Here is a 19,074-nt window from a genome sequence, read left to right as displayed (position 1 = left end):
AGTTAAAATTTGTGACTATGCAAAATTGAAATGCTTTATATTACAAAATTAACATTTTACTGGTTTGTTTGTATACATGAAAAGACTATCTAGTCTTTGTTTACATAATACAGATTTAAAGCTAAAATATTGCTTTTATTCTAGAGTTCAGGTCAAACTTTTGGTTGTCTACATTAAATCGGTTATATTTTTAATGTTTAACGTCAAAAATGATTTTTTTTTTTTCAAAAATCGTGAACCAGTTCCTTTAATAACTATAGCAGGTAAAGGAAGTTAAAACAGAAATCGACTGAGTATATAAGATAAGATAAGTTTTATTCCAATTTTGGGCCCAGAGGGCATAACAGCAAGACAGTTTATAAAGAATGAAATTTCAAAAAAGAAAGTTTACAACATGAACTGCAAACTACATGTGGATATATATATATATATATATATATATATATGTGTGTGTTTAACACATTTTATTTATAATGAGTATTGTAACCCATTGATGTAATATAAGAAACTTCATTTTGGTTGTTTTCCGCTACAAATTGTTTTTGATATATGTTGAGTAATTTTCTATATATTCCAGGGAACTCTCGTAATAAAAGAATAAAACAAAGCCATGTTCTAGTCCTACCATGTGTTCATGGTCTATATCTAGACCCAGAGATTTCATTCTCTTAGCGAGAAGAAATCCGTCATCTCGAAGAGCGTCGATGTCCGCCGTCATAAGGTAGATTTTAGGCAACTTTCGGAGATCATTATCGCTCGCTAATAGTGGAGAGAAGTAAGGATCCAAAAAGACACTGGTGTCAATATCTGTCTGAGTTTTCATCGACGGCTGTGTAGATACGTACGTCTTCTGATATTCAGATGGTAGCATTTTAACATCAATAAACTTTGAATATTTTTCTCTGTCTTCTTGGGATATGTGGGCGTTTCCTACCATTGCAGAGGTTAACGGTTCATGACCAAAGGCATACAGTTGCATACAGTGAATAAGGGTATCCTTCATACAGAAAGATGTGCTTCGACGATTTGGATGCTCTAGGTAAGAAGGCAGGTTTAGATCGAAAGACTGCAGGGTAGGGTACATAAGACTAAGGAGTTTCAGCTTCGGAGTATCTTCTTTTATCAGCCTCAGGGCAGTTGCCATGGCTAAATTTCCACCAGCACTATCCCCTGTAATTGCATAAAGTGTTATATATGTAATTGTTCTCTCTCTCTCTCTCTATATATATATATATGAGGCACGGAAATAGCAATGAACTCTTAAATATACATAACTGCCCTAAGTGAAGAAATATTTGATATTAAAGCACAAGAAATTTCACTTTTATTTGAATACCCACTTCCGCCCCTAACCAGGGTTGAACTGAACATGGGTATCCAAATAAAATGAAGTGAAATTTTCTGTGATATATATATATATATGTGAATGATTAAAACTAATGGTACACAATAATACTGGTAGTTTTTATTTGAAAACGAAATAATTATTCAATTTCACTTGTAAATCGCAGTCAGATTTGTTTATTTGATATTTTTTCAATATATCTTCATATCGTACAATCTGAGTTGCCGTTTAGTCGTGCCATATGTCGATCTAGGATGCGTTTGGCTCCTTTGTTTCCACACTCGGAGCTCCTTCCGTGGCTCGTACCTTACACACTAACCTCGGGCGTAATCGGATTGTCACCATATTGGGTTTTAATGTAACAGAGACATTTTATGCCTCTGATGGGATTTGAACCCGGGTCTCTGGCACTGAAGTCCAGCACTCTACCAATCGAGCTAAAGGGTTAACCCACTAGTCAGAGCTAGTAGGAATGCCATATCACTCACACTACCACATTAACATCCACGTGATCAAAACAAAATAGTTCTCAAAATGGAAAGCATGGAAGTAGTTGAAAGGATTTAAGTGTCTAGATTTTCTTGTCTTCTAAATTAAAGGGTATGTAAAAACAATCCTTTGCAAACTGTAGTGCATCTGTAAACTTTAAATGTGATGTTGAAAAAGACTGAACAGCTGCAGGTAGATCTGGCAAAGAAATGTAACAAATCGGTGCATATTCCTACACCAATCACATCCGAGGTTTGTGTGAAGCGTAGCGGAATTATCCGAGGATTGCCTATTGCTATTTACATTTTGTGTGAAAGCAATATTGCTCCGCGTCAAATAAAATTCATATTTACTTCAAAATTATTCATAAAACGCCATCAATTTCTTTTATACAAAATTATTGCATAAGGTTGATAGTATATTGTTTAACGTCCCTCTTGAGAATTTTTCACTCGTATGGAGACGTCACCATTGCAGGTGAAGGGCTGCAAAATTTTGGCCTATGTTCGGCGCTTACGGCCTTTGAGCAGGGATGATCTTTATCGTACCACACCTGTTGTGACACGGGGCCTCGGTTTTTGCGGTCTCATCCGAAGGACCGCCCCATTTAGTCGCCTCTTACGCTAAACAAGGGGGTACTGAGGAACTATTTTAACCCAGATCCCCACGGGATCATTGTATAAGGAATGAAAGTAATTGTTCTATTTATTTTATACGATATACAGTAATTTGGGACAATTTACGCTCTTTTATAAGTCGCCTCGCAGATTCTATGAAGCTGAAACGGCCCCAACGTACTTTAGATCGTATAAAATGAGTGGAAATTACTTTCATTCCTTGGTGTGCATGTCACTGTAAATGTTATATATTGTAAAAGAAAATGGGGCAGAGCAAGGAAATATAATTAATGGTTTGAAAATGTATCGAATCGTAGAATGAACATACAACTTTGCATGTTACGAATACACATGTTCTTGACAACATGCTATTTTTCATATTTTACATGTATATAGTGATGCGCAAAATGTAGATTCATCTAAACTATCATGATTAAACTGGGGGTGAAAAATGTCATACTACAACTCGTGGTGGGTTTTTTTATAGTCATGTATGTATGAAAAATAATTCATGTTGGAGATACTTTTGTGTTGTAGTAAAGTTCAATGTGTTCTCCTGTGCTGAATGGCAAGGCCAATGACCTATCAAACAAGTCTCTTTTATATAAATCTGTATCAACCTCATCTGGAAATTTTCGTGTTTACCAGGAGTTGGATTAATTAGAGAACCTTTATACACTACACATTGAAGGGTTTCAATAAGTGTACTATTTTTATTACAAATTAATAGTCAAAAGGACAACTGTGTATTGCAGGAAGGTTTAATTTACCTAAAGATATCAAAAGGGAGCATTTAATCTTGTCAAATTAATACAGCGAATCCCTGGAAATACAAGTGTATTGGAAATTTCTTGAACTTCCAATTCTTTCTGTATTTAAAGTTATCCAAAATGATTTTAGGTAACCTGAATCACTCAGTGACCTATCATGACCTGAATCACTCGGTGACCTATCATGACCTGAATCACTCGGTGACCTATCATGACCTGAATCACTCGATGTCCTAACATAATTGGAAGTTGTCCTTGATGAGGTAATGTTTAATCATAATCAAATTACGATAAAACACAGTTCAAGTATTTAGTATTATATGTTGAAGGGGGTCAACCTGTCTGCGCACCACCATGTTTGTTTACATGTGTATCGATCTCGGACTAGATTTCTAACAGATGTTCAACGCAATATACATCGTCAAGTCAGACCAACGACGTGAAATCGACATGTACATGGCGGTATTTACATTTCAGTCAAATCCATAGATTTTTTAGTGTGCAAGCGAGATGTGAGTGACTGTGTATCAATTTCCTCATAATCAGTTATTACGTATGAAGGTATATCGCAGAATAATGATCGCGACATTCCTTTGATCTTTGCAATAACGGTGGTAGTGAATGTTCTATGTCGAGTGGTACGTTTGTTATCAAGCTTAAAATCTTTGCTCGGGTTTCGATCCGAAAAATACATTACTTTCCCTTCTAATATTGAGCGAAGGAACAGACACTACCTACATGTATATTTTCAACGTCGGCACCAGAATCAAGAATGGAACTCGGGGCCTTCCGGTCGCAAAGCGAGTGCTCTATTTATCTCATATGCAAGCTTATTGGATATGTTACCGCTTCTGCAAACTCTGAATGCGAAAGGTCGGGGTTCGAATCCCGGCCGTGACAGACCTAAGTCGTTAAAACAGGTAGTGACAGTTCCATTGCCAAACGCTCGGTATCAGGTGTGAATGTCACGGGTCTTCGGAGATGACCTTAAAACGGATGTCCCGTGTCACAGTAGGTGTGGCACGCTAAAGAACCCTCACTGCTCAATGGCCGTAAGCGCCGAGCAAAGGCCTAAATTTAAAGCCCTTCCCCGGTAATGGTGACGTCTCCATATGAGTGAAAAACTCTCGAGAGACGTTAAACAAGAATCAATCAATCTGAATGCTTTGAGAATGACAACTTATCGTTACCATTACACATGTTTTATTTTCTGGAATGATAGCTCACATTCTCCCATTAAATACAGGATCGGGTGCTATTTCAAAGAAAATGAAAAGTGTTATTCCTGTTCCAATCTTGGTATCCAGGGGGAAAAATCGATGTCATTCAAAATGACCTACATGTGATATTTATCTTGCCTAAGTAATAATTACTTCCTTGATTTACACATACCTGTCAAACCAATTCTTTTTGCATCCACTTTGTATTTCTCTGCATTTGTCATGAAATACTTTACAGCTGTTACACAGTCATCCAGTGGGACGGGAAATGGGTATTCTGGAGCGCGCCGGTACCTGAATTTGAAATTTAGATAAAGTGCCACAAATTATGACCCATGCTAAGCGCCTAGGATACTGTACCAATGCCTACAGTGATGTGGGACCTCAATTTTTAAGGTATCATACGAAAAACCTGCGAGTTTCACTTTCAACGCCAAGGGCTAAAAGAAACTGATACTAACTGTTTTAACCATTCATCTGTCAGCAAGGGTTTAAAAAGTTGAAAAAAAGATAAAATTTAAAACAAAATCTCTTCGTTAAATAAAACTGACATACTGATAAGCAATTTATGAGAAATACATTTTACTACTGTGCGAAATAAAAACGTACTCTATTGACACCACAACAAGATGAGCATGCTTAGCAACTCGTCGGCAGAATGCATCGTAGCTGTCTGTATGATATAAAAAACAAAACCATTTATATATTAAAATCCGCAATTATCTGTATAATATAGAAAACAACAATATATTAAAACCCGTAGCTATCTGTATGATATAGAAAATAAAAATCCGTAGACAGAGAGTATGGAAAGGAAATGCATGTAGCATGCATTCGATTCGTAGTGTAATTCCTTCTTCCAAAAACATCCATCTCACCTACGTCTAGATACGCCCATCCTCCACCGTGAATATTGATCAGTGCTGGTGAGGGCTCCTCGGGGAGACTGTTGGGTATATACAACCTGACGTGAACTCCGTCAAAAATCTCATCTCGGACCTGCAATAATAATATTTTATATTCCCCTCAAATTATACATTTAAAAAGTCTTCATATAAAATAATAGCGTTTCTTGAGTCGTAGAGAAATGTTGCCGTGTGCTTTCTGTAAATTTTCTCTCAATCGACTGATTGTTTGCTTGTTTTCCGCCACACTCAACAATTTTTCAGTTATCTGGTGGCGCCCAGTTATTATTGATGGAAAAGAGAACCCAGATACAATGTACCTGGGAAGAGACCACCGACCTTCCGAAAGTAAACTGGGAAACTTTATCACTTACCGGCGCGAGCGGGATTCGAACCCGCGCCGACAGATGTGAGAGGCCGTGTGATTTTGAGAGCGACGCTCTAACGACTCGGCCACGGGAGCTTTTTGTATGTACATTGTTAATATGCAAAACGGGGTAAATAGAGGCAGTTGTACACTATTCTCTTTAGAGAAGTCGAGAGGCATAGCCTTCATCGACTTCTCTTCGCAAGCATTCATGTTTTGATTCTGGAAAACGTGTAAATGCCGGAGTCGGTGACGGTTTCAGCTTCGACCGACGTTTCGACTCAGATGTGCCTGGATTTACGCAATAGACAACTTGTTTTCAAACATTTAATAGCAGTACACAAGACCGACACAAGGAAATCAAAACTTACTTGCTTTTAATCCATTTTCAACATGCCCCTGTCCCGGGTTTAAATCACAACTCTGTTTACGTCAGCCTGCTTTCTCTTAACTGGTCCCCTATTGTGACAGCTCCCAAGACCAGTTAACGTAAACCCGGGACAGGGGACATATTGAAAATGGATTAAAAGCAAGTAAGTGTTGATTTCCTTGTGACAGTTTTGTGCATTACTGCTAAATGTTTGAAAACAAGTTGTCTATTGCGTAAATCCAGGCACATCTGAGTCGAAACGTTGGTCGAAGCTGAAACCGTCACCGACTCCGGCATTTACACGTTTTCCAGAATCAAAATATGAATGCTTGCGAAGAGAAGTCGATGAAGGCTATGCCTCTCGACTTCTCTAAAGAGAATAGTTGTACACTAGCTGCAGGAATGTATTGTATTGTTTATTGGCTTTACGGCTCATCAGCATAATACATATTCAATTACAAAGTATAAACAAAAAAGATGTATACAGTATGAAAAGTGAAGTGAATATTAGAGGATGGACATACATGAAGAGAGTTATAAGTCAAGTTTACATAAAAAAGATACCAACAAAAACCAGCATATACATTAGACGATAGTTTGGCTAGATCGTAAGAGTAAAGCACTTTTTAAAAATTTACCCAGATTACAGATTTGTTTTCTATTATGAATTGACATCAATTGTACCAGTTTAAACATAGAAGCATGCGACCAATAATACTTTTTTATATATGCAGATCTGAGGTTTTTGTACAAAGGACATATTGAAATAAAATGATACTCGTCCTCAACTTCGTTCAAATTACAAAATCCATACAATCGATCTTGTCTTGCTGTGCCATTATATTATATCTACCTTGTTCAATTCTAAGCTGGTGAGCACACAATATAAATTTTGTTAAAAGATTAATAAGATTTTCCGGAATAGATTTTGTCAAGTAAAATTGAATGGTAACATTATCAATAAGGTGTCTATACAGAATACATTTGGGTGAATTATCAAAAAATTCATCTCGTGACTGCATGAAGTTGTCAGTTAAACGCTGTTTGAGACATTCTAGAAATAAAACTTCATTATTAACATAGTGGTTAAACCATACATCACCAAATCCTTTCGATAATAATAAATGCTTAACTTGGCAGCGCCAATTACAGTTCTTGTGATTGCAAATCAACATGTCAAAATATATAGATTGAAGAATACAATTGTCGGTTTTGATAACTTTCAACCAATATTTATCAATTTTTATCATACGTAAATTATACATTGGCACACGACCAAGTTCCCCGTAAACCATATAATTTGGAGTGCTCTTCTTTACATGTAAAATTCGCTTACAAAAGTCCACATGTACCTTTTCAACATCGTTACCTGGGTTAAAACCCCAAATTTCACTACCATAATTCAAAACACTTGAAACATAAGTATCAAATACATGAAGTTTTGTTACAATATTCAGTGACAGATTATCACAAATTCGAAGAATATGGTACATACATTTTCTACCCTGCTCGGCGATAATACAGCTGCAGGAATGTAAATCTCTGGAGGGAAATCGGGACAGACCAATGGGCTGGGGATCTTTCAGATTATGGCGCAGTTTTTATTTCTTGCATTGCCGCCTCAAAATGTTATGTATCTCCCTGGGTTATCCCAATTTCCCCCAGAGACCTACAGTTATGCAGCTATCATAAGACCTAAAATAGTGATGGATTCTTTAATTGTGGTCTTCAACACGACAACAATAACAATGTTGAATGATCAATTCATTTTTTTTCCTGTCTAAACGGATTCCTATTTTTGAATATGATGCAATAAAAACTGTTAAAAGTATAGACTTTAAAGGGACTGGTTCACGATTTTTTATACAGATATTTTTCATTTTTGATGTTAAACATTAAAAATATAACTCATTTAATGTTGACAGCCAAAATTTTGACCTTCTGAATGAAAGAATAAAAGCAATGTTTTAACTTTAAGACTGTTATGTAAACAAAGACTCGAGTCATTTTACGTAAACAAACAAACAAGTGAAATATTGATTCTGTAGTATAAAGCATCTTAATTTTGCATTGTCACAAATTTTGACTTTTAGATGACACATTCTACCCCAAAAATGTTTGAAATGTGAAAGATATGATAAACCTAGATCGATATCCATTTCTTTTGAAAATTTCGTAAACAATAGCATACCGCAATCTTTGTTTACAGAACAAATAATAAACTCTCTAAAATGAGCTTCTGTGATAACGTATAACCTTAATTCTTATGTGAAATCTTTCAAACACATTAGACAGTAGATTTTAATCATTAAAAGAGAAAAACAAAATTTTTGCGAAAATCGTGAATCAGTCCCTTTAAAGCTGATATTTGAACAGAAACCATGGGGCTAGGGCTGCAGTCATGGACGCAGGAGTTATCCTAGAAAATAGTTGACTTTCTGACCAACACAGAAACTAATGAACAAATTTCATTGAAAGTTTCCCAATTATCATCTCTCCGTAGTAGATACGAAAATGTCGGCAGTAGAGATTTAGATTGATTGTATATTGTTTAACGTTCCACTCGACAATTTTTCACTCATATGAAGACATCATCATTGCTGTTGAAGGGCTGCAAAATTTAGGCCTATGCTCAGCATTTACGGTCTTTGAGCAGGATGGATCTTTATCGTGCCACACCTGCTGCGGCACGGGGCCCAGATTTTCCCCGATCTCATCCGAAGGACCACCCCATTTAGTCGCCTCTTACGACAAGCAAGGGGGTACTGAGGACCTATTCTAACCCGGATCCCCACGACATTATATATATTCGTATACGCAACCGTTATAAGAGAGAGAGAGAGAGAGAGAGAGAGAGAGAGAGAGAGAGAGAGAGAGAGAGAGAGAGAGGGGGGGGGGAGGAGAAAGAAGGGATGCAGTTACAAATTACACAAATAATGTAATCTAAAGTTACCAGTCCCCCCTCCAATTCATTACATCTGTCCAAACATTAGAGGATGCAGATTTTCAGTACCCGTATAAAAGTTCTGAATGATTACACACATTTTAAAAAAGTTCTGAATGATTACACACATTAAAAGTTCTGAATGATTAAACACATTAAAAGTTCTGAATGATTACACACATTAAAAGTTCTGAATGATTAAACACATTAAAAGTTCTGAATGATTAAACATATTAAAAATTCTGAATGATTACACACATTAAAAGTTCTGATTGATTAAACACATTAAAAGTTCTGATTGATTAAACACATTAGGTGTTATTTGAGTTACAAAGGGACAGAGAGGGGGTACATCGCGATAATTGTGATAAGTAATACGGTAGTCCATTGGAGTGATATTTTTAACCGTGTACCTGCAATGTTCCGTCATCCGCTTCGCGTGATAGTACCGAGTTCAGTTCAGAAAGACGTCTAGTTACGTTGACTTCGGATCCCAAGCCAAGACTGTTTCCAATTGAGCCCTATACAATATACGGGTAGCACATTCACTACAAGATATACCGTGCAATGACAGTCAAATGAAATTCAATAATTAATAGTCTATACTTGTCAATGTATTTGATGTGATTTTTATCAAATTTACTAAATGAGTAAAATACTTATAACAGGATACATGCACTGATTGTTATTTGACTGTTTCAAATTAGTTACTTACAATGTCATACATAACCCTGACCATTGCTCTAGAAAACTTCTGCTTGATAGGATGTCTGGCATTCTCTGGGAATGGTGTGTGAAGATACAAAGCCAGGAAGATGCCAACTATCAGCCAAACCATTAGGACCCCTAGTCTGTTGTCCATGACACAATCTTCAAAAGTCAGCTACAACTTTTAACTAATACTGTCTGACATAATTCGACAGATGATAAAACATATTTCCTAAACACATGGGTGGCCAACAGTTACCTGTACCGCATGGGTCACAGGGACTATAAGCCCGTTTTTGGCCTGAACTCTGTGATACCATAAATATAGAAAGGGGTCTAACTCTGACACAGATAAACAAGAGTACTGCAAACGGTACAATATACATGTACGCCCGTCGGACAGTGAAATTCAACAAACGGTACAATATACATGTACGCCCGTCGGACAGTGAAATTCAACAAACGGTACAATATACGCCCTTCGAACAGTGAAATTCAACAAACGGTACAATATACGCTCGTCGGACAGTGAAATTCAACAAACGGTACAATATACGCTCGTCGGACAGTGAAATTCAACAAACGGTGCAATATACGCCCGTCGGACAGTGAAATTCAACCTGGAAGCATATTGTGCACTCTGAATTGATACAACACACATTCTGAATAGAAAAGCCGTAAAGTGGGTCATGGTACACCAATCCATCTGATATGTGAACTGATTATGTATTTCTCTGAGAGTGAGGTTGTGACAAAATGTTGGTGCAATATCTATCTATGATGATAAAAAGTATAGGGAACCATTTGATCTACTTTTAGTCCTGAAGTTAGTTGGTCATGGTGCACCAATTGAGTTGAAATGTGAACTGATTATGTATTTCTCTGAAAGGGAGGTTGTGACTAAATTTCAGAGCAATACCTGTGACCACACCCCCCAAAAAAACCTGGAAAACTGTTTGACCTACTTTTAACCCTAAAGTACTGTAGGTCATAGTGCGCCAATCCAGCTGAAATGCAAACTGAACTTGTATTCCTCTGAGAGGAAGCCTTTAACTAAATATCAGTGCAATATCTGTATCTGTAATAAAAAAAAATCCTAGAAAACTGTCTGACCTATTTTTAGTCCAAAAGTAGGTCAAGGATGGACCAATCCAGCTGAAATACAAACTGAACTTGCATTCCTCTGAGAGAACGCCTTTGACTAATATCAGGGCAATATCTGTATCCGTAATGGAAAAAGGCTCGCAAAACTGTTTGACCTATTTTCCCCCAAAAAGTAGGTCAAGGATGGACCAATCCAGCTGAAATACAAACTGAGTTTGTATTCCTCTCAAAGGAATCCTTTAAATAAATATCAGGACAATATCTGTATCCGTAATGAAAAAAAGCCCGGGAAACTGTTTGACCTATTTTTAGCTCAAAGATAGGTCAAGGATGGACCAATCCATCTGAAATGCAAACTGAACTTGTATTCTTCCAAGAGGAAAACTTTGACTGAATTTCAGCGCAACATCTGTATCCATAATGAAAAACTGCCTGGAAAACTATTTGACCTATTTTTCCCAAAAAGTAGGTCAAGGATGGACCAATCCAGCTGAAATAAATACTGAACTTGTATTCCTTTAAGAGAAATCCTTTGACTAAATATCAGGGAAATAACTGAATCCGTAATGAAGAAAAGTTCGGAAAACTGTTTGACCTATTTTCCCCTAAAAGTAGGTCAAAGGATGGACCAATCCAGCTGAAATGCAAATTGAACATGTATTCCTATGTGAGGAAGGCTTTGATTAATTATCAGGGCAATATCTGTATCCGTAATGGAAAAAAGGCCGGAAAACTGTTTGACCTATTTCTAGTTCAAAAGTAAGTCAAGGATGGACCAATCCAGTTGAAATGCAAACTGAACTTGTATTCCTCTGAAAGGAAGCTTATGTGTAAATTTCAGGGCAATATCTGTATCTGTAACGAAAAAAGGTCCGGAAAATTGTTTGACCTACTTATAGTCCCAAAGTAGGTCAAGGATGGACCAATCCAGCTGAAATGCAAACTCACTCTTACAATTCTTGAGGGAGATATTGTGACCGAATTTCAAAGTTGTACATGCATTCGTTACGGAAAAAAGTCCGGAAAACATGACCCCGGACGGACAGCCAGCCAGATGCACGGACAGCGCCATAACATAATACGTCTAATGACGGGCGTATAAAAACTAAACACTTGCTTGAAATGCCTAAAAATTATTAAACTAGGTACGCTCTGCGTAATTTGTCGTTTTACTTGCATATATTAATGTTTTAACTACATGCATGCCAAACAAGCCACAGGTTCCTAAAATAACAGAGATATACGTCATCGTTCTCTCGATTTCACTTGTTCATTTTTACTAGGACATTTACCGGTCCAGGTCACGGAGTCGTTTCTCGCCTATGACAGCAGCGAAATTCAGACTAGTGTGGAAGATTTCGGACCGGTCAATTAAAATTTCACATCAATTATATCCTCATACTTTGATAAAATTCTCCGTGTACGTCGTATCTGGGTCGCTTATTTTACGAAACATCAACTCCTGACTCTAACTGCCATTTTGAGAAACGCACTAAAGATCCGAAATACCTAAAACTTTAAAGAAGGGGAAAATGGGTAAAAATAATCTAAATGAAATAAAATAAACAAAAACAAAAAATTAAGAAAGCAAAAAAAAAAAAAAACCAAAAAAAAAAAAAAACCAAAAAAAAAAAAAAAAAACCAAAAAAAAAAGAAGAAGAAAAAAGGTTCAATTTCCTTCTCTAGGTGCAATATCACAAGAATAATGTTTTGATAAATTTTAAGGTATTTGAGATTTAAGTATATCGGGTATTTAGTGCTTTCATTAAAATGGCATATCTTGTCAACAGTTGATGCTGCTGAGGAAAAAATAAGTCGTGTAATGTCTACATGAAAAACTTTATTAAAGTATGAGGAAGTAAGTAGCATATAAATGATGTGAAATTTTAATTGACAGGTCCGAAATCTTCCACACTAATCTGAATTTCTCTGCTGTCATAAAAACTTTAATTCATACAAGTAAAACAACAAATTACGCAGAGCGTACCTAGTATAAGATTTTTTAGGCATTTGAAGCGAGTGGTTAGTTTTTTTTTATCTGGGTCAGAGTTTGACCCCTTTCTACATTTATGGTATCACAGAGTTTGGGCCCAAAATGGACTTAGCCCCTGTAGCATGAGTTTAGAAGGCATGCATTGCTATCCAATTCAATTTATTCTCACTAGTCAATAAACGCGACATAGAGAAATACATAGATAAATCTAATATATTACTTGCTGTTGAGGAACATATTCTACAATGGTGAAAATTAGCAAATCAACCAATTGACTAAAAAATGTAAATTTTCTGCCCTACTTTATAAATTATATTTTTGTTTTTTTTTTATAATTGAATATGACAGAACACTAAAACCAATAATTAGTTTTAAATCTCTACCCACATGACACAAGTAAACTGATGGCGTCTGGTAGTATCCACCTTTCCTTTGAGAAATTATTCCCTGAAACTTCAAAATTTTCTTTGGAAATTACGTTGTTACACTAAATGAAAAACATTTGTTCAAAATGTCTCTTATGTTTCTTCATTATCTCACTGGAGCCCAATTAAACAAGAAATGTCTAAAATATGTATGCCCCCATGGAACCAAATTGAAAAGGGTTATACACATGCATCATTTAATTTATAGTAGTGCCAAACAATTTCAAACAAGCAAATGATTCTTAAAATATGAGACAATATATCACTATGTCCAATTTGACCCGTGACCATGTGAACCCAAATTTCATAGGAGTGATCTACTCCTTATGATGTTCCAGTGTACCAAGTTTGATATCTGTCAAGCAAAAGATTCTCAAGATAATGAGCGGATAGTATATTCCTATGTCCAGTTTGACCTTTTACCAGGTGACCTAAAAATCAATAGGGTGATAATAGGGTGATCTACTACTTATGATGTACCAGTGTACCAAGTTTGATGTCTGGCAAGCAAAAGATTCTCAAGATATTGAGTGGATAGTATATTCCTATGTCCAGTTTGACCCTTGATCCTGTGACCTAAAAATCAATAGGGGTCATATACTCCTTAGGATGTACCAGTGTAACAAGTTTGATGTCTGTCAACCAAATGGTTCTCCAGATATTGAATGGACAGTACATTTTTATGTCCAGTTTCACCTTTGACCATGTGATCATAAAATCAATAGGGGTCATCTAGTAATTTTGATGTACCAGTGTACCAAGTTTGATGTCTGCTGTCAAGCAAACGGTCTTCAAGATATTGAGCGGACAGTGTTTTCCTATGTCCAGAGTGGATCGAATCTTGACTTTGACCTTTTGACCTGAAAATCGATAGGGATCCTCTTCTACTCATAACTAACCCACATATGAAATACATGTATCATTATGATTAAGTGAATGTTTCTCAAGATATTGAGCGGACAACATGTGGTCTACCGACAGACTAACATATCAACCGACCGACAGGTGTAAAGCAATATGCCGGCCCTTGTCTTTGAAAGGGGGCATAATAAACACTTAATGTAGAGATGAAAAATGTCATTTATTGAAAATTATGAAAAATATATAAACCATGATAGGGGATCAGACCAACAGCTAATCGCACAATGCAAAATGGTATTTCAGTATGCTGATCCACTAAAATTACAGATGTACAATATATTTTACATAGAAAAAGATGGCATTCAAAATGTTAATTTCATTAATCAATATTATGTCTGACCTTCGTAAATTCAGTATTGTTCAGAAAAATCTGTACATCTATGACTTGTTATCTTATAACGTGAAGTTTAAACTTATATTTGTTTACAAATGGAGTAGCGAGAGGCCAGTCACGGTTAGAAACTTCATGTGACCCTAACATCAAATCTAGTCACAGATAGGAAACTTATCAATATTTAAAAATTAATTTTTGAACTCACTGCTCATTCGTCATATTATATTAATAAGAAAACTCAACTATATTATTTTTCATGACAAAATTCACAGTCAGATGTAGTGTTGTGATATACAAACAATAAACTCCATAATTTCTATAAGTGAGAAGAATTCGATTTCAGCCCCAATTTACTCTTGTTTTAAACTGAATTTAATCACGAGACAAGCAATCATGGTTTTTACCTCCAGCAACCCAACAATACAAATAATGTCATTATTTTTACTGTTTCCCCTCAACACTTTTCACCTCAACAATTATATTCATCTTATATCTGCAAGAACGTTACAACCAAACGCTTATGTTGAGCATGTTTTAGATAGTATTGAATACTGGATATGTGCTAAATCAGCAATGTATTTGGATAATAAAATCATACCCTACCTTGATGTGCCGATTAATGTTGCCCCTTATTGCTAACAGTTGTGACAGGTAACCCCAGCAAACAAGATTTATCGTAATCTCAAGCATAAACAGTCCACTGCGGCGAATTTGCCTTGATATCATACTACTCAGAACGAAGTACTTTGAACCATCCTTTTACTACTGTAGGGGAGTTGTACCACGATTTTTCGTACACGATTTAGAACCTTAAATAACTATACGAAATACTTTCACCCTTTGATACTTTCATAAAGGAGTAACCACAAATTTTCTTACACGACTTTGTACCAAATTGTTATACAATGTGTTTTGCACGTCTGACTAACTTGTCACCAATCTCTACCCAGAGTTATCGTTCCCGCTACGCTCCATTGACTTGTCACAGGCAGGTCGCCCTGGGAGGGTGTTGCTAGAACGCGGAACGTAAAACGGAAGGGAAGACGGAACGGAATTTAAGAATTAGAATGATTAATGTAGATAAGATAACGCCAAAAACCGATGGGAAGTGATTCATTTTGATTATGATCAACAATTTGAATATTGTTTACAAGCGATAAAAGAATTCTTAAAATTTTGCATCATAAATTGATTAAGCGAATTAAGTAAGTTAAACGTTTGTATAAAAATTTACAAAGCGTTTTACAAGAATTTTGAAATTTCGGCATCGACAGAGGTGTTAGCGAGCAGTGACACCTGTGGGTAGAGAATGAAAAGAACACACGTGGTTTATATACCCCCCCCCCCCCTTGGCAAAACGTCATTAACGCAGATGTACATGTATGTATTTGCACATAACACCGTGTATGTGTCTGTACAGGGAGTGTAATATGCATAAAACAACGAGATAATTCATGATCTTATTAAGTCAACAAGTTAAACATCTTGTGTTTGATACATTATTTTTTAACTAACAGAGACTTTGTGACCGCAGCACTACATTCCTAAATAGAGAGGACTTCTAGCAGTTTATTTCTAAACTCAGTACTTGTATTTTAATATTTAGATTAATAATGAGACGACCTTTCAATTCCATTCAAGCAGAAATTGCTTGTTAGTCTTTTAGCTTTTTCAACTATGGGTAGTAAACTTCACCTTAGTTTTCATTGGTTCTGTTTCAATCTTTCTTTCCCGCTGTGTCTGTCGGGTTCAACACTAATCCACAGGATATCGGTAAATAAACAAACTTTCACATAAATTCATCCCAAATGAGGCAAACCTTTTATACACACTGGACTCGTTCGCTTTTATATTTGATGTGATACATAAATACATACATGTATTATACCAGATGTAGAACTAAATTACGAATAAAAGCAAGTTCAGTTGAAGAAGGCTATATTCGGAAACATTTTTGAAAGAATTATTTTATCTTTTACAATTTTGTTTTCGGGGTAGTGGCGGGGGGGGGGGGGGGGGGGGGTATTCATTGGATATAGAATTGCAAAATTCAGGGTTTTTTTCAGTATGCTTATTTTTTTTCTTTATATTTTCCATGGTAAGTTAATGATTTTGAAATACATATGTATTAGTATGAAGACTATGAAACAGTGGATTCTGTGGATGACATCCCGCTTTCTCTGTAATTTCTGCTTTCCTTGTTCATGATAAACCTTTTATTTTGCAAAAAATGCTGACGTCCTCATAACATTATTGCATACAATATTTTCCGTTTCGCGTTTTATCAACACCCGCTCTCATACCCCACGCTCCAACATTCCTTGACAATGCCCCACATAATGAATGGTAATGCTATGCATTACTGCAAGAACAGGACAGACGGGCTCAAAATTTTAAGTTCAATAGGGGCATAACTCCCAGAAACATTATTGAATCAGAATTTTCTGGGAACATGCACATCTACACAGCGTATCCTTATTAACTACAAAGTTTCACTAAATTCTATTGGGGATGCTTACTCCTCCTAGGCACCTGATCCCACCTCTGGTGTGTCCAGGGGTCCGTGTTTGCCCAACTATCTATTTTGTATTGCTTGTAGGAGTTATGAGATTGATCACTGTTCGTTATCTTCACCTTGCATTTAACCATCGAGTTTGTATCTCTGCTGGTGGACAGTCTGTCCCCGAGGATACTTGTCGCTCGATATATGTTCCTTCATGAATATACACAATAACGAAACAATACTGGCTGACACGTCGCCCAGTATAAAAAGGTGTCACTCTGTGGAGTCTATAAGGGACACAGGCTCCTACAGATCGGTTGGTGTCCCTCGGATTATCCTTCGAGATATCAAAGATTTGTCGTATGTACAATCGTCAGATTGTCAGCTTTGGTACAGAAACCAAAATTCTTATACCCAAGTTATGTTCCTTTAAGAGATATATTTGATAATTCCTTTTCAGACCTCATGTGTTCAACCTCAAAATGTTCTGCAAAACTTGTGATATACTGATCACTAAAAAATCATTTAGTAGTAATTTAACTGGACGTAGTTTCTGTACCAAAGCGTTTGATAATCTGACTTGTAAATCTTCTGGCGTTGTCTACGCCATTGAGTGTAATCTGTGTGGCTTAATTTATGTGGGAGAAACCAAGGGTTCACTTAATAAAAGAATATCGGGGCACATATTTCAAATTAATAATGGTGGTAGCCGACTTCTTTACAAGCATTTTAATGCACCGGACCACTCCATCTTGTCCATGAGGGTAAGGATTTTAGAAAAAATTTACCATCACACAAACAATCCTACATTAAGCACCCCTTTTCGTAGACAACGAGAAGATCACTGGATCAGGACCCTAGGCACTGCATTTCCATATGGATGCAATGATAATGTATATGATGTGGAAAATTTGACTAGTCCACAAGGAAATAACGTTAATGTGATGGGACTCTTTCCCAAATACCCAAAGACGAAAACGCAGTCACGGACATCGTTCATATAAAAGACCAAGTATAAATGATGTCACGTTTGATTCACTTTTCCCTCACGTCAACAGACAATTGGGTCCACATCATATTCGTACAAAACTTTACTCTATTCCATTGAGGGTTTTACATACGTTATTTGAAGAAGCTATGGCTAGTCTATACTTGGATTTTTCAACACCTGAATATAGACTTAACTCTATGATTATGGATGTTGCCTACCACAGACTCTATAAACCAGCACGGACCATGGATGATATTCCTTCCAAATCATGCCGTCAGTTCCTTAAGCTCAAATTTACAAACAAAGGAATAGATGTCGTCAACATAAGCAACATTCTTCGTCATAAAAGGGTTCAGTCGTGTATTCCAACTTATTTCAAGTTCAAGTCTACATCCTGTATTTCCTACAGCTATACTTCTACTATTGCATCCAAACTTTTTAATTATGAACAAACTTTGCAGTGCCTAGATGTAGACCATCTTATACGTAATCCACCAACGTGTTCTTCATCTTCTTTCAACTATAGTCCAGCTTGACATGTCATTACTGGTGATGTTGATATAGTTGAAAATGAGGACCTCAAATCACTTATTCTTAAAGGTCCTAAATACAGAGAACCTCGGTCTTTTAATTGGCGACAGAACTTCATCTCTATTATGAGTTCTGTCGAAGATTATGCCAGACGATGGGCTAAATATGAAAAAGAAGAACTTGATACATTGTCAGAATGGGTTAAAAGCATAAGAGAGATATTAAAATCCCGCATTTGACACATGAAAACAAAAGTACGTACCATTTATCCTTCTGTGTTTAGTAAACCAGAAGTGATAAAAGAATTAGATAGGTTACATGAGGAATATGTTTTGGTTCCAGCTGACAAAGCTAGTAACAACATTGTCTTTGTTTGTAAGGCTCATTATTACAACTGTATTTTAAACGAACTTGGTATTAATTCCACTTTTGGTAATCATACTTATACTCCAACTGCCCTTTCAAAAGACGAAATTCTTCAAAACCATGCTTCAGTTTTAGACACATTTAATATTCCAGTCAATGGGTCGAATGAAT

At 36.3% G+C, this 19,074-nt stretch overlaps 1 protein-coding gene across 4 annotated transcripts; it reads right to left on the bottom strand.

The window, feature by feature from the left end:
- Nucleotides 1–297: 297 nt before the first annotated feature.
- On the bottom strand, nt 298–15,273 carry LOC125658031 (arylacetamide deacetylase-like). Of its 4 annotated transcripts, XM_048889072.2 has the most exons (8): nt 15,116–15,262; nt 13,220–13,285; nt 9,743–9,897; nt 9,441–9,548; nt 5,320–5,440; nt 5,051–5,114; nt 4,614–4,735; nt 298–1,170 (listed from the first exon to the last, which is right to left on the bottom strand). In XM_048889072.2, exons 3-8 carry the CDS (start codon nt 9,887–9,889, stop codon nt 530–532), a joined length of 1,203 nt encoding a protein of 400 aa, XP_048745029.2. In that variant the 5' UTR covers nt 9,890–9,897; nt 13,220–13,285; nt 15,116–15,262; the 3' UTR covers nt 298–529. The 4 variants fall into 4 exon arrangements, with proteins under 4 accessions (XP_048745029.2, XP_048745027.2, XP_048745026.2 ...); XM_048889070.2 differs by lacking the exon at nt 13,220–13,285 and having other exon boundaries at nt 15,116–15,273; XM_048889069.2 differs by lacking the exon at nt 13,220–13,285 and having other exon boundaries at nt 9,743–9,910; nt 15,116–15,265.
- Nucleotides 15,274–19,074: the final 3,801 nt, after the last annotated feature.

Source organism: Ostrea edulis, chromosome 9 (assembly GCF_947568905.1).
Source record: "Ostrea edulis chromosome 9, xbOstEdul1.1, whole genome shotgun sequence".
Lineage (NCBI taxonomy): Eukaryota > Metazoa > Mollusca > Bivalvia > Ostreida > Ostreidae > Ostrea > Ostrea edulis.
Note: the sequence above shows the minus strand (reverse complement) of the source record. Positions and strands in the feature narration are given on the sequence as shown.